Consider the following 12,974-nt stretch of genomic DNA (forward strand, 5'->3'; position numbering starts at 1 on the left):
AAATAAAATACATCTTAAATTAAAATAAAATTTATTACCAGTGTTAGTTTATTTCATTTAATATTTTTTATAAAATACTTTTAAGAAAATACAAGGAAATCTCGGAGAAGATGAAAGAATTAAAATTTACATATAAAATAGTTTTCTGAAATATAAAAGACAATTTCTTCTTTTGTAATAACAATTCATCTGAGAGCATCTATTTACATATAAATAGAAACTACGGTCAAAATCAAATGAAAATAAAACATAAATAGGCGATTGATATGCCTAAAAAACAATGAACATGAAGGTATATGAAATATCTATGGTGTATGAATTTGAAGTAGATATAAACTTCACGGTGTTTCTTTACGCTTAATAAACTCGGATAACGATATGATGTATTTATTATCTCAAAACATTCATACCTTTTCTACGTACATACTATAGATGGGAAAATATGAATTGCTTGTCTCTCTTTTTGTAGCTAAAAAAATTATTTGTAGACAATATATATTACTCTACATCTTTTATCATGTCAGATATATAGCATTATTTTTTAAATCAAATTTCGCTTCAAAATATTCTCTCTGATTAGTAACCAACTCACTTTAACAAGCTGTACGATTAGCACTATTCGCTAGGAACCTTTCGTACGCATCACATTTTTCGAATAACTTTTATCAATTTAAAGCTATGTCTCAATAAGATTATGCATAGCATATTTCAAAGTCCACGCTCGTGCTATCTCTTCGAACCTCGTCCTGTCATTCATATACATATCACCTAACTCTGATTCCATACAAACCTGCAAATAATAACATTGAAATTTTATGCCTCATTTGTAGATCATTTTGAATAAACAGTTTTTGTAAAGTTCATATACCTGGCAATATGGGTCAGTTAACAGACTTTGAACGCTAATTAAAACTTTTGAGATTGTTAATGCTAGTGACCAATTGTGGTGTATAGAGTCGATTCCAACATCTCCATGTCTAGATACATTCGGATGTAGTATCTTTGTTAAAAATCTGACTACTGGAGGTCGCATTGGATAACTACAAAAACAAAGATGATTCAATTAATGTATTTTTACAGTGTTGTTTAAAAAAATGAAAATTCGCAAAAAAATGTTGTACCTGTAAGGTACTTGCAGGTATAAATAAAATATTCCTCCTTCGTATGGACTGCCAGATGGGCCTGTAATAGTGGCTTGCCAATGACAACACATCTGATCTAAAGGTGTTGCAGCAATACCTTCAGGTGGATCACATCTTAAACCTTTCAACTCTATCCTCAATCTATTTCGTCTCCAAGAATTTTCTTCTATCCTTGGAGGCCTTAAGTAGTGCAATGAAGTTTGAAATAGACATGTTTTACAAGGGACAGATGATGCAAGTTTATCATAGATTTTATACCAATCTCTTACAGTATCACTAATTGGTTCATACAATGGCCACCTTAATTTGCAATGTGCTTGCCACAATTCTGGAGTTGTGTGATTGATAACTAAATTGTACCATCTTCTACATACATTAGCTGCACACCATAGGCTTACATCATCTAAGTGAGAAAATACTGCTAATAAAACTTCTGGTGGTAACCTGTCAACAAGACCTAATTCATTAATAGGTTTGTGCTCATTATTTCTATAATTGGTCAACAAATCAAATCTTTTTGATAGATTCCATGGTCTTGATGGTTCCCCTCTTTCTAGGAACATGTCATAATTTTGTACTGGTTGATACATTGCACCTGCATACTGATGATTTTCTGGTTCAGGATCTTCATTAGCTACAGAATCTTCTTCAGGACTTTGAAAATCTTCCTCAAGAACATCGTTCTGCTGGTTATCATCTGCATCTTGATTAATTTGAAGATTCCCTAAGTCCAATTGTAATTGGCGTGGGTCAATGACATTTCTTTGTGGATTTTCATGATTTGGATCAAAATGAGCTCCTTCATCACGATTGATATCTCCTATGTGATTATAATTTGGAAAAAATAATGGCCTGTTCCGATCTGGAGAATCTGAAGGACTGGATACTATTGGTGTGGAATCTTGTGAAGAATTTCTATCTGCACGACTGGCTCTCCTATCATTATAATACAAATCAACTGGTTCATCATTTCCTGAATCATCATCATCAGTTTTCTGTATAAACAAAGTACAATTGTGATGAATTTTAAATAAAAGTATCTTCTCACATTTATGAAATATACCTCACTGAATAGCGGTGCTTGCAGTAAACCTATATCATCAGGAAACAAAAACGCATGACAGGTTGCACAGACTGGTTCTCCAAAGCATGGTCCATAAAATCCATTACAAATATAGCAGGCATGTGTCTATAAATTAACACGCTAATTACTTGTCTTTATAACAACCGACGCGAATGACAATTACTCACACAGATGCTTATTAAAATAGCGACTCTAAAGATACATTCAACAATCAGTAGTCGACTTATTGCAAACGAAATAGATATGGTTTTTAAGAGAAGCAAACAAACTACTTACAGCGAGTAGATCGTAATTCAATCGCAAAAGCATTTGCACTTACGGAGAATTCGAACTCCGGACACATAACAATCTCGGGGTTATCCTTGGCTTCTTCCTCTAGATCAGAATTAACTTTGGATTCCTCGTTATCCGTCATGTTTTCACCATTTTCAACGTAACTGGCACAACAAATTTTATCTCCAGCCATGTTGACAGAAGGCTACTTTTAACTACTATATATATATATATATATATCACACATTGTACGCATCAGAGACTACTTTCTACACTCGACCAAATTTTTCAACGAAGAGCGACGGAGACGCAGCCAGCAATATGCTGGCCATAGGCTTCGTTTACATTGACGTGCAAAATGGCAAAATGCAAATGGTAAGTATGACGGTGGGAGGAAATAAAAAATCTCCTGACTAAATAAATTTTTTAAAATAATGATTTGAACCTTCGATTTATTTTGTTCTCTTCATTACTATCAATTAATAAATATTTTCAAAATTCAGAGTGTTCGAAACATTTGCAGCAATTTAAAAAATGGCGGTAAGTTTCAGTACCACTAACCATCTTGAACGCATCATTGTAGCGTTAGCCTCTGGACAAAAAGAACGAGCAACGCTCTAACGTTGCGTTGTATTTGATTATTATATGAAGTGGCGCCATCGTAACATTAACCAAAAAGTACTCCGACGTTTTGAATCATTAAGCTGTTTTTCATCAAAACACCGAATGAATTCTTCCTCGAGGCCTTATTATTCATTACGTTCGCTATTATCAGAAAGGAAAATATGGACAAAATATTGCCGGAAAAGTGCAAATGATTGACCATAAAATCGGCTGCTATATTGTGGAGAAACATGAAACGAACAAGATGAAAAAAATTTATAGTATCAGTGCTGATGTCAGAAGCAGCGATAGCTTCGAAACTACAAGGCGTCTGTACAAGTAAGAGCAATCTAATTCATTAAAAAGTAAACTCATTAACTTCCTAAAACTATTATTTCGTACATTTTTAAGCGTAACACTATTTTAAAGCGCTTTTTGTCATTTGTTTTCATTATGTAAATCTTATTCGATTTTTCGACAAATTGAATATATATTTTTAACAGAAATATAACAGAAATTGCTAAAAAGTTGGATGAGCAGAAGGGTCGAGCACTGACTGTGATTGATATTTTCACTCCATCCGGAGAATCATTAAGAGTCAAGTTAAGGGATTATTGTGAAAGATTGATGATCAATGATCCTATTACTCATGTGCAAAAAACTGAAGAATTACTTTGGAGAAGAGGATTCTATGATATCTTCTCAATTGCAAAGAAATTACGCAAAGTAAATTGAAAACATGTGTAAACCTATTTTGTTTATTACATTTTTAGGAGAATAACAATGACGTTATATTGATGTTTGTATAGGGCAATGCCTGGAATGATATGGAAAAAGCTTTTCTGTCAGCTCACTTATCAGTTGGAGTTGGATTTTATCATCATTTGATTTTACGCTTACAATTGGAATATGATTTAAGTTTAACAGGTGTTATTGACTTTGCTTATCCACTTAGCCTAAAGGTAAAAAATTACACTTTTGTGTTTAAATTTATTGTGTCCTAATATGCTCTAATATATAATTTTTTATATTTTTATTGCTAAAGGTGGAAAAGCCTGTAAGTTCTAAGACTCAAAATGTTGAAGCTAAAAAGTCAATTTTCCACTTTATTCATAGAAGTTTGATATGTCTTGGTGACTTAGCTCGTTACCAATTAGACCTTGATCCAAATTGGGATCCACAGATAGCTACACGCTATTATAAAATGGCGATAGCCATGGACAACAAATATGGAATGCCACACAATCAGTTAGGTACTGTGGCTAGCAACAAAAATTATGGACTTGATGCTGTTTATCATTATATGAGGAGGTTAGTATCAATTTACGTAAATAAAGAAAACTGAATATTATATTTATAAATGGATTTTTTTGCTACAGTACACTATGTGCAGAACCTTTTGAAGGAGCAGAAGGTAATTTGAAGCGCACAATTATAATTCATTCCATCAATGGAAAAGAGAAATGTTTGACACAATTTTGCGTGGCAAGACTGTTGTCTTTACTACAGTTATGGGATAATAATTCTATAAATATTGATAAAATTAACCAAGAGTCACAAGTAAGTTTGATCCTATTATTTACAATAACCATATAAGTGATTCAATTAATAAACTTTATATTTTTAGACTCTCTTAACCGACATTGAGAATTGTCTAAATGTAGATAAATCTGAAACTATTGATCAAAAAGCTGCAGAAAATGAGGATAGTATTGAAAAATATCTCTTGACTTACAAAAATGATGAAACTACTTATTTAACTGAAGATATGATTTTCAAAATTATTGTTATTTGTTTTATGAAAATTTATAAAATAGCAACAAACGAACCTAGTGAAGTTCATGGAGTTATAGCTTTTGTTTTAGCTGTTTTCTCACAAACATTGCAATTTGTTGTAATAAGATTACAAGAATCTCTTTTAGATATATCTATGGCTAATAAAAATTATGAATTGGAGAAAGCAGATAGTGGCAAACAGGTTATTGATGACAAGGAAAAAATGAAAAAAGAGGAATTGAATAATAAAACCGAAGATAAAGAAAATAATTCTAACAATTTTAATGAGGAAAAGTTTGAAATAAACGGAAACCATATCAATGGAAAATTGAAAAAATCAAAGGATAGATCTAAAAATCTTTTGAAAAAACTTCGTCGTCCACGAAATCGTAAGAATAGTTCAGATTCTGAAGCTAGTGATGGAGAAGGTATGAATTCAAGATCCTCTAGTGATGGTCTAAATTCGGACGTATCTGAAACTGAAGAGGATTTTTTGAGCGATGAAAATGTATTATCTGACGAGGTGTTATCTGAGGATGTGACAGATGACGAAAAATCTTCCGTCAAAGAAAAAACCCTTAATAAGTCTAATAAAGATACAAACGAAACTAATGGCTGTGAGAAGGCAGATGTAAAGGAAAAACTTATTGAAGAAAATGAAAATGACGATGGAAATAAAACTAGTAATCAGACAAGTAATAATGAGGAAAACAAGGGAAACAAAAATATCACCGTAATTTCAAAGAATGTATTTGATGAAAACAGTACTTCAGTAAGTACACTTACTTATGTTGTTCAAAAAGAAAAACAAAACCTAGATCCCATCAAAGTTCTCAAAGTTCTGATTGATGAAAAAATGTTGATCTCAATAAAGATATGTTGCGATTGGTTGCAAGGTCATCAAGACATCATTAGATCTTGTGCTAAAGGATCGAAAATACTATTGAAACGATTGACGACTTTATTTAATTTGATCAATCTTGATGGTGATGAAACGCTTAAAAAATGCAACAAAAATTTTGAATTATTTACAACTTTAAAAGTAAAAGATGCGGTCAACATTGTTCCTTTACCAGAAGATACCGATTTGAGTGGTTTAAAGATATTTGAGGATGCTCACAAAAACATCGATTGGAAAATTCTACGCCACAAAAAGATGACTAACTACGAAGAAACAATATTGAGAGCTTTAAAAATAGTAAACTTTGGCCACTTTTTATGCTCAGTTTCGGAGTCTGGAGTAAGTTACGACGAGAAGAAAAATTTATTTATTGTTCAAGAAACTAACGTACCCAAAGAAAGTCAAACTGATAATAAGAATTTCGAGTTGGATCAAACCAAAGGAAAGTTGATGAGACACATGGGTAAATTATGGTTGAAAGCAGAAGTGAGGGCATTGGAAAATCGTGTACATCGTAGGTTGATATCTCCTTACTTGGTTCTCGATCATGATGCGTTTTCTAAGTTCATGCCCGTCGTGAAACATTTGGTTTATTCTAAGAAATTCATCGTTGTTATTCCATCAGTTGGTTTGTTAAAATCCATATTTTTTGTAATATTAAATTTTGTTTCCTCAATAAATTCACCAATAAATAATTCTTTTAGTAATATCTGCTCTGGATGAGCTTAAAAGAATAAGTGGTCATGCACGAGAAGCGACGAGATGGTTGGAGTCACAGTTGCAACGTGGTTCACGATTTTTGAGAGCACAGAGACCTCATGAAAAGTTGCCGTTGCCCTTGATAAAAGCACCAAAACCTAAAGACAAGGAGGCTTGGCTCTACTTCCAGATAGTCGAATGTTGCCATTATCTCACTCAACAGAGCAACGCTGGTGATTCGGAAATTCCTGTCGTTACTTTGTTAACTGGTAACGACGATAGAAAAATCGTTGCTATTTGCCCAGATGGTTTGGCTAACAGTGCTGGTAGGTTCAGAAACAAAAAATTATATTCGAAAAATAGGAGTTGCTAACGTGAATGTCTTTATTTACAGGTGTAAATTTTGAGCACATCGGCGCTTTCTACGCGAAATGGAAGTCATCCATAAAAAGTTATGGTTGAAAGGATTGTATACATTCGTGAAGCGACAAAGACGAGAAATATAAGAGTGATCAACGGGTATACCAGTATGTGTAGGTCGAGTTGATTCTACAGTCACGGAGGGTTTGAATACTCTGGGAGAAAAAAGTGTCTCTTACAATACTACAGTCTACTACACCGGGAGACGTAGCAAGCGTCCCGAGTCAAAGAAACATCTACGTGACAGCAATTTTTTCTAACATTCTTTGAATATTTTGTTAAACGATTGAATAAAGTTATTCTGTTTTTTTCTCATTAATAATTTATGTACCATCATAATGTATTGTCATAACATCGATAATAACAATCATCTGTCGAAACTTAGTATTTGAAAAGTTTAGCTATCTTCAAAAATTATTAGCGAATAAAAAAGTACCGCAAATGGTGACTTTCGTAAGAGAGTAGCGGCAATTTAAATAACCTTTACATGAAATCCGTGTAAAATGCATAGCGGCACTCCCTCACTTGCTGCTCGCGCGTGAGAGCTTGTATACTTGTAGCGCATAGTTATAAAATGCAAAGGAAAATCGATGCATGAAATAATACAATTGCAGTGTCTGTAGATAATTACGTCACAATACATATCAAGCATATATTTTAATTTACATCGGCTCGTCATCGAATTTTTTCATAAAAGCTTTTGCGGTATTTTTTAAATATCAAAATCGAACGGTGCATAGACCAGTTGATGTAGACCACGTAGACACTTGTTATATTCGAGAGAGATAGAGAGAGAAAGAAAGAGAAAGAAAACGATAGTGGTTTAGAGTGCGAGTTAGTCCGGTATGGAACGCTCGTCTGTATAGCGTATTCTTTTTTATTTCCTCGGGAAAGCGTCACACGTTCACGTTGACGATAGGTTGGAATCTAACAAAACCAAGAAAAGGTGGAAAAAAGAAAAATAGATAAGTGTACGTCCTTCTAACTGTGTGTGCCGTCTGTCGTTGCGAGTGACGTCAATATTAATCGAGAAGCGCCGCCACGGCTGTCGGTTTTTCCCGCACGCGTTTCCCCCCGCGCTAGCTCGCGTGCGAGAGAGAGAGAGAGAGAGAGAGAGAGAGACGGCATACTCATAACCATCGCACGCACACACGAGGAAAAATATACCGAAGGCGCGTCGAAAGTAACGAGTCATCAGCCGATTCCAAGATGGCAGAGAGCCAGGATAGTCCGAAGAAAATTACTATTGCCATTAAAACCCCCAAGGAAAAGCAAACCGTCGAGATCGAGGAAGATGCCATGATTAAAGACGTAAGTTATAACTGACTGTCGCAGCTCTACTTACCACGTTACTGCAACATTGCACGCGTTCATGTCATCACGTTTGTTTGGTTATGACTTTCATTCTAATTGTCGGTTTTTGTTTTCAAATACGCAGTTTAAGGAGGCGGTCGCCAAAAAATTCAATGCTCAGCCGGAGCAGTTGTGCCTCATATTCGCCGGAAAGATTATGAAGGATCATGAGAATCTAGCAACTCACAACGTCAAGGATGGTCTCACGGTGCATTTGGTCATCAAAGCACCTAGGAGTGCGGCAACACCAAATAATCAAGAAAGTGCACCTCCAAGACCAACGCGTACGTGAAGTTTTAGTTATTCATAAGTTTATTCTTGTTTACATATCTGTATATTAGCTAAATAATTTGGTTCATTATAGCTGATGTGAGTTCGTCTCCCTTTGGATTGGGTAGTTTAGGAGGTCTGGCGGGTTTGGAAGGCCTTGGTATGGGTTCTACAAATTTTGCTGAATTGCAGCAGAGAATGCAGAGGGAACTTTTAACAAATTCAGAGGCTCTGAGACAAGTTTTTGATAATCCTTTAGTACAGAGTTTAATGAACGATCCTGAAAATATGCGTAGTTTGTTGATGGCCAATCCTCAAATGCAAGAACTGATGCAACGAAATCCAGAAATTAGTCATATGTTAAACAATCCTGATCTTCTTAGGTGAGTTTTTATTGAAACAGAAAATAAGTGAATATAACTTTTTAATAATCTGTTTTTCCAGGCAAACTATGGAATTAGCTCGCAATCCATCAATGTTACAAGAATTGATGCGTTCCCACGATCGAGCATTGTCTAATCTTGAAAGTATCCCAGGAGGTTTTAGTGCATTGAGGCGCATGTACAGAGATATTCAAGAGCCAATGTTGGCAGCAGCAGCAAATGAAAGAAATCCATTTGCAGCCTTGGTTGACAATAGTAGCAATAATGCAGATGCTACAAATCCACAGCAAGGCCAGGAAAATAGAGATCCTTTGCCAAATCCTTGGGGACCTCCAGGACAAAATGATTCAGGATCAACGGGAACAGTGACAACTGGTGTTGGTACAGGTGCTACAAGAGGGCTTATGGACACATCAGGAATGCAAAGTCTTGCAGCTCAGATGATGGAAAATCCAACATTGATGCGTAATATGCTAAATGCTCCCTATACACGTTCCATGCTGGAGGCTATGGCAGCTGATCCATCGATGGCCAGTAGAGTTATATCTGCAAATCCATTCCTAAGGGGTAACCCACAGATGCAGGAGCAGTTAACGTCCATGATGCCTCAGTTAATTCAGCAAATGCAAAATCCACAAATACAAAACTTGGTTACCAATCCTGATGCTATGTCAGCATTAATGCAAATTCAACAAGGTATGGAACAACTGCGAAATGTTGCCCCGGATCTTGTTGGAAAGTAAGATATTTCGTTTCAACACGTGTGTTTTCCTTATTTCCACGTAAGTGTAAAATGCAAAATTCTAACGAAATTTTATGTTTAGCCTGGGAATAACCGTTCCACCTAATCCTTTAAGTACATCCAGTGCAACTCCCACCACAACTACAGCAAATGCAACTAATACCACAACGACGGGTCAACAAAATGATGCAACAAATCAAGACGCATTTTCTCAGTTTATGACTCGAATGGTATGTTAATTTGTTGGTCAATTGAATCGTCGTATTGCTCGATTGAACTGTAATCAATGTAATTTAAAATGCGCGTAGCTTTCAGCAATGGCGCTGAATCAAGGAGCTGAGGTTGACGGTCTCCCCCCTCCAGAAGAACGATACCGAGCACAATTAGAACAATTGACGGCGATGGGCTTTGTAAATAGAGACGCGAATTTACAAGGTAAATTTCATTGTTAACTTATCATTTATCTACGTGAAAGCACTAACTGTCCAGTGTGAGCTTTTTTGTATTTACCGAATGTGCAACTCTGGTTAATATGCAGACGTTTCTAATTCTGTGTTGAAATCTTTTTTCCTCCAGCACTAATAGCTACCTTCGGAGATATTAACGCCGCCGTTGAAAGATTATTGGCCAATGGACAAGTATCTATGAGCTAACCACCAACTAGTAATGCTGTTATTCCATTATAAACAATAATTTTGTTTACTTTACCCTATTGCATCAGGCAAGGTGAAAAATATTTGGAGTAGTTTTTCTGGATGACAAAGCAAAAAATTACAAAACAAAACAAAAAAAGACCAACCAGAAAGTTCATCTCGGCTATCGTTGATAGAATATACGCTACTTTTTTTCTTCATTCACTGTGCATTTTCCTTTTCTATATTCGACATATAGATACTTGTATCAACACAGATTGTACAAGCATTGTAAAATGTTAGACGTTTGATATTTCACCTGTCTATTATTTGATGTGCTATAGAGTTGTATAACTGTATTTACATATCCGAATCCGGAGAAAATTTATATTTTAATTAGCTTGCTGTTATATTCGTGAGACGAATTATTACATACAATCAAATATACGTATTTATTTCATTGATGTAATCCACGGATGAAAGCTATACTAAAAGGTAAAATTTTTTTGCTGTATTATTTAAGTAAAACATGTAATATGAAAAGGAGGTTTATTTGATACATAGATACATACCATATACCATATGAAAAAACAACAAAAACGATTTTCATTTGAAAATAAGAAATTTGAAACATTATTTTTCCTAGAGTTGCGTCTTTAAAATAAAATCATTATTAATTTCGTCCTCAGGTTGCAGAACACAGATATATTTTTCTTTCTGTTGTTCGCGATTAAGAAAAAACATCCTATTTAGAAAATTATTGAATTATTCTATAATATATACTTTATTTTAGTTAAAATTCTTAGGATTACTGCAAAATTGTGTTGTTTTATTTTTCGTTCTGCTGCTTCTGTGAATAAAAAGATCTTTTTATCCATGTTCCACTAGTTCACTAATATCAGTAATATAACGTTGTGTTCTTACTGAATGTTAATAAGCAATTAACCGTGCAGTCAAAATAATTTCATAAAATTGGTAATCGGTAATTTTTCGAAATCTTCGGAAAGTGATTAAATAAGAGTATAGGAAATGAAATAGAAGCAGCATTAAACGCAATAAAGTGAATTTTACAAAGCGTATGTATTTGACGCTCTGCAGAGCCTACATAAACTAATTAATCAACGAAGGAATATTTTCCTTACCAGTTTTATAATTGTAATTATAAGAGGCAATATTCTTAAATAAGATGATGCCCATAGAAAGCTTTTTCCGAGTAAATAAAAAGTACTTTACAGAAAAGTAATTCTTAGTAATGAATACAATCGTCTATTTAGATAAAAAAAAGCAACAAAGTAAGGGAAAGAAAAGTAGATGTCCTGATTCAATAAAGTTACTGATATTTTTCAAGAAGGGAAGTTTACCTGAAATTCTGCTCTACATAGATTTTTGTTAGAAAAATTCTTAAGTCGATTTGTGATTGAGTGATAAAAATAAAAATATAAATGCTAAAGGTTTTCGTAATAATAAACAAAAATGATTGAGCACTCAGAGTTTACGACCCTTTGTATCACATACAATTTTATTGCTGCCTCTTTTAATTTTTTATTTTAATACATATATTCATTTTAAGATATTGTATCTTGTCTTTCGTAATTGAAGATATAAAAGAAGTTACCGAAAATAAAATATGAAAAATGGTTTCGAGGGTTTGATATTATCAAACTATGATTTGGCATGATGAGATGATGCGATTGTCTTTGGTCTAGAGTTTTTTTTAAATTAATTTTCTCCAAGGTGTCTTACATAATTTTACATCATTCGTTAATGAAAGCAAATAAATATTTGTTGATTTTATTCAACTATGTAAAACAGTGTTGATTCGACGAGTAATAAACGTGATTTTACGTATTACAAATTTTTTAAATTTGTAATATGACGATCATTCTAAAAGCGAAACAAAAGAACAAAAAAAAACAACAAAAAATACAACAAATTATGGCGTAGGGTTGTTATAGGTGAGCATGCTTTTATGGTCGGATTATATATATTATACATAAAAAAATTAAACGAAAAAAAAATTTTAAAAATTGTCACATGTAAATGTGTTACACTTGGAAAAAAACTTAACTGTCAACTTAGCTATAAGGACAATGTGTGAGAATCGACGGCGCGGAGGTGGATGTTGTAAAATACCTACACTAAAGGAAATGCTAATTTTAATATTTTTGATTGACGTATACTTCTAAATGACAACAATAAAAATAAACTTGATGCGCATTGTATTACATTTTCCCGTGTACACAGTATCATTTATCGAAGCAACTAATGGTGTAAAAGCTATTATACAACAAAATAAAATTATGGGTTGATTCATATATATACATATTTAATTTATTATGCATTCTCAATAATCCTGAATTTCTTTTTCACTTTTATTAACTAAAACAATTTGGAGCACTTTTCAATAAGATACCGTCAAGTTGTGTTACGTAGATAATTATAATTAGAATTGTAATTTATTCCAAAATGCTGTTGCACGATTGGAGTCAAGCAAATTTGTTATTAAGAATTAATAATCTATTTTGAATTTTCGAACTGTTATTTTAATTTAATAAAAAAAAGAATTAATCTTTTTGAGATGCTCTATATAAAATTTTTAAATACATTTCATTGAATTCATGAAGCTTTTACGATTATCTAAATGTTATATTTGAAGTGAAGGTAATTAATAGCATATTATATCTCGATTCTAGTTG

At 33.5% G+C, this 12,974-nt stretch overlaps 3 protein-coding genes across 4 annotated transcripts; 2 read left to right on the forward strand and 1 right to left on the reverse strand.

Moving 5' to 3' along the window:
- Positions 1–66: 66 nt before the first annotated feature.
- On the reverse strand, positions 67–2,756 carry LOC131667355 (uncharacterized). Of its 2 annotated transcripts, none has more exons than XM_058940714.1 (5): positions 2,503–2,636; positions 2,206–2,331; positions 1,122–2,137; positions 869–1,040; positions 67–790 (listed from the first exon to the last, which is right to left on the reverse strand). In XM_058940714.1, exons 1-5 carry the CDS (start codon positions 2,533–2,535, stop codon positions 677–679), a joined length of 1,461 nt encoding a protein of 486 aa, XP_058796697.1. In that variant the 5' UTR covers positions 2,536–2,636; the 3' UTR covers positions 67–676. The 2 variants fall into 2 exon arrangements, with proteins under 2 accessions (XP_058796697.1, XP_058796696.1); XM_058940713.1 differs by having other exon boundaries at positions 68–790; positions 2,546–2,756.
- Positions 2,757–3,160: 404 nt separating this feature from the next.
- On the forward strand, positions 3,161–7,337 carry LOC131667363 (nonsense-mediated mRNA decay factor SMG5). Its single transcript, XM_058940730.1, has 8 exons — positions 3,161–3,441; positions 3,606–3,828; positions 3,912–4,064; positions 4,148–4,413; positions 4,482–4,662; positions 4,730–6,407; positions 6,484–6,804; positions 6,873–7,337. Exons 1-8 carry the CDS (start codon positions 3,314–3,316, stop codon positions 6,938–6,940), a joined length of 3,018 nt encoding a protein of 1,005 aa, XP_058796713.1. The 5' UTR covers positions 3,161–3,313; the 3' UTR covers positions 6,941–7,337.
- Positions 7,338–7,790: 453 nt separating this feature from the next.
- LOC131667342 (ubiquilin-1) lies at positions 7,791–12,584 on the forward strand. The gene is made up of 7 exons (XM_058940678.1): positions 7,791–8,209; positions 8,337–8,535; positions 8,616–8,904; positions 8,966–9,643; positions 9,729–9,876; positions 9,955–10,081; positions 10,223–12,584. The coding sequence occupies exons 1-7, from the start codon at positions 8,108–8,110 to the stop codon at positions 10,297–10,299; spliced, it is 1,620 nt and encodes a 539-aa protein (XP_058796661.1). The 5' UTR covers positions 7,791–8,107; the 3' UTR covers positions 10,300–12,584.
- The last annotated feature ends 390 nt before the right edge of the window (positions 12,585–12,974 follow it).

The sequence above is a fragment of the Phymastichus coffea genome, unplaced genomic scaffold (genome assembly GCF_024137745.1).
Source record: "Phymastichus coffea isolate CEN01 unplaced genomic scaffold, Cenicafe_Pcof_1.1 PCOF00065, whole genome shotgun sequence".
In the NCBI taxonomy this organism is placed as follows: Eukaryota; Metazoa; Arthropoda; class Insecta; order Hymenoptera; family Eulophidae; genus Phymastichus; species Phymastichus coffea.

Excerpts from the sequence above, each read along its gene's own strand:
- LOC131667355 (XM_058940713.1), bottom strand. The coding sequence starts at position 2,692 with ATGGCTGGAGATAAAATTTGTTGTGCCAGTTACGTTGAAAATGGTGAA. Across the intron at positions 1,041-1,121 it reads TACCTGCAAGTACCTTACAG|TTATCCAATGCGACCTCCAG; the intron begins GTACAACATTTT and ends TTGTTTTTGTAG. Across the intron at positions 791-868 it reads TAACTGACCCATATTGCCAG|GTTTGTATGGAATCAGAGTT; the intron begins GTATATGAACTT and ends TATTATTTGCAG.
- LOC131667363 (XM_058940730.1), top strand. The coding sequence starts at position 3,314 with ATGATTGACCATAAAATCGGCTGCTATATTGTGGAGAAACATGAAACG. Across the intron at positions 4,065-4,147 it reads CTTATCCACTTAGCCTAAAG|GTGGAAAAGCCTGTAAGTTC; the intron begins GTAAAAAATTAC and ends TTATTGCTAAAG. Across the intron at positions 6,408-6,483 it reads CGTTGTTATTCCATCAGTTG|TAATATCTGCTCTGGATGAG; the intron begins GTTTGTTAAAAT and ends TAATTCTTTTAG.
- LOC131667342 (XM_058940678.1), top strand. The coding sequence starts at position 8,108 with ATGGCAGAGAGCCAGGATAGTCCGAAGAAAATTACTATTGCCATTAAA. Across the intron at positions 8,210-8,336 it reads AAGATGCCATGATTAAAGAC|TTTAAGGAGGCGGTCGCCAA; the intron begins GTAAGTTATAAC and ends TCAAATACGCAG. Across the intron at positions 9,644-9,728 it reads GCCCCGGATCTTGTTGGAAA|CCTGGGAATAACCGTTCCAC; the intron begins GTAAGATATTTC and ends TTTTATGTTTAG.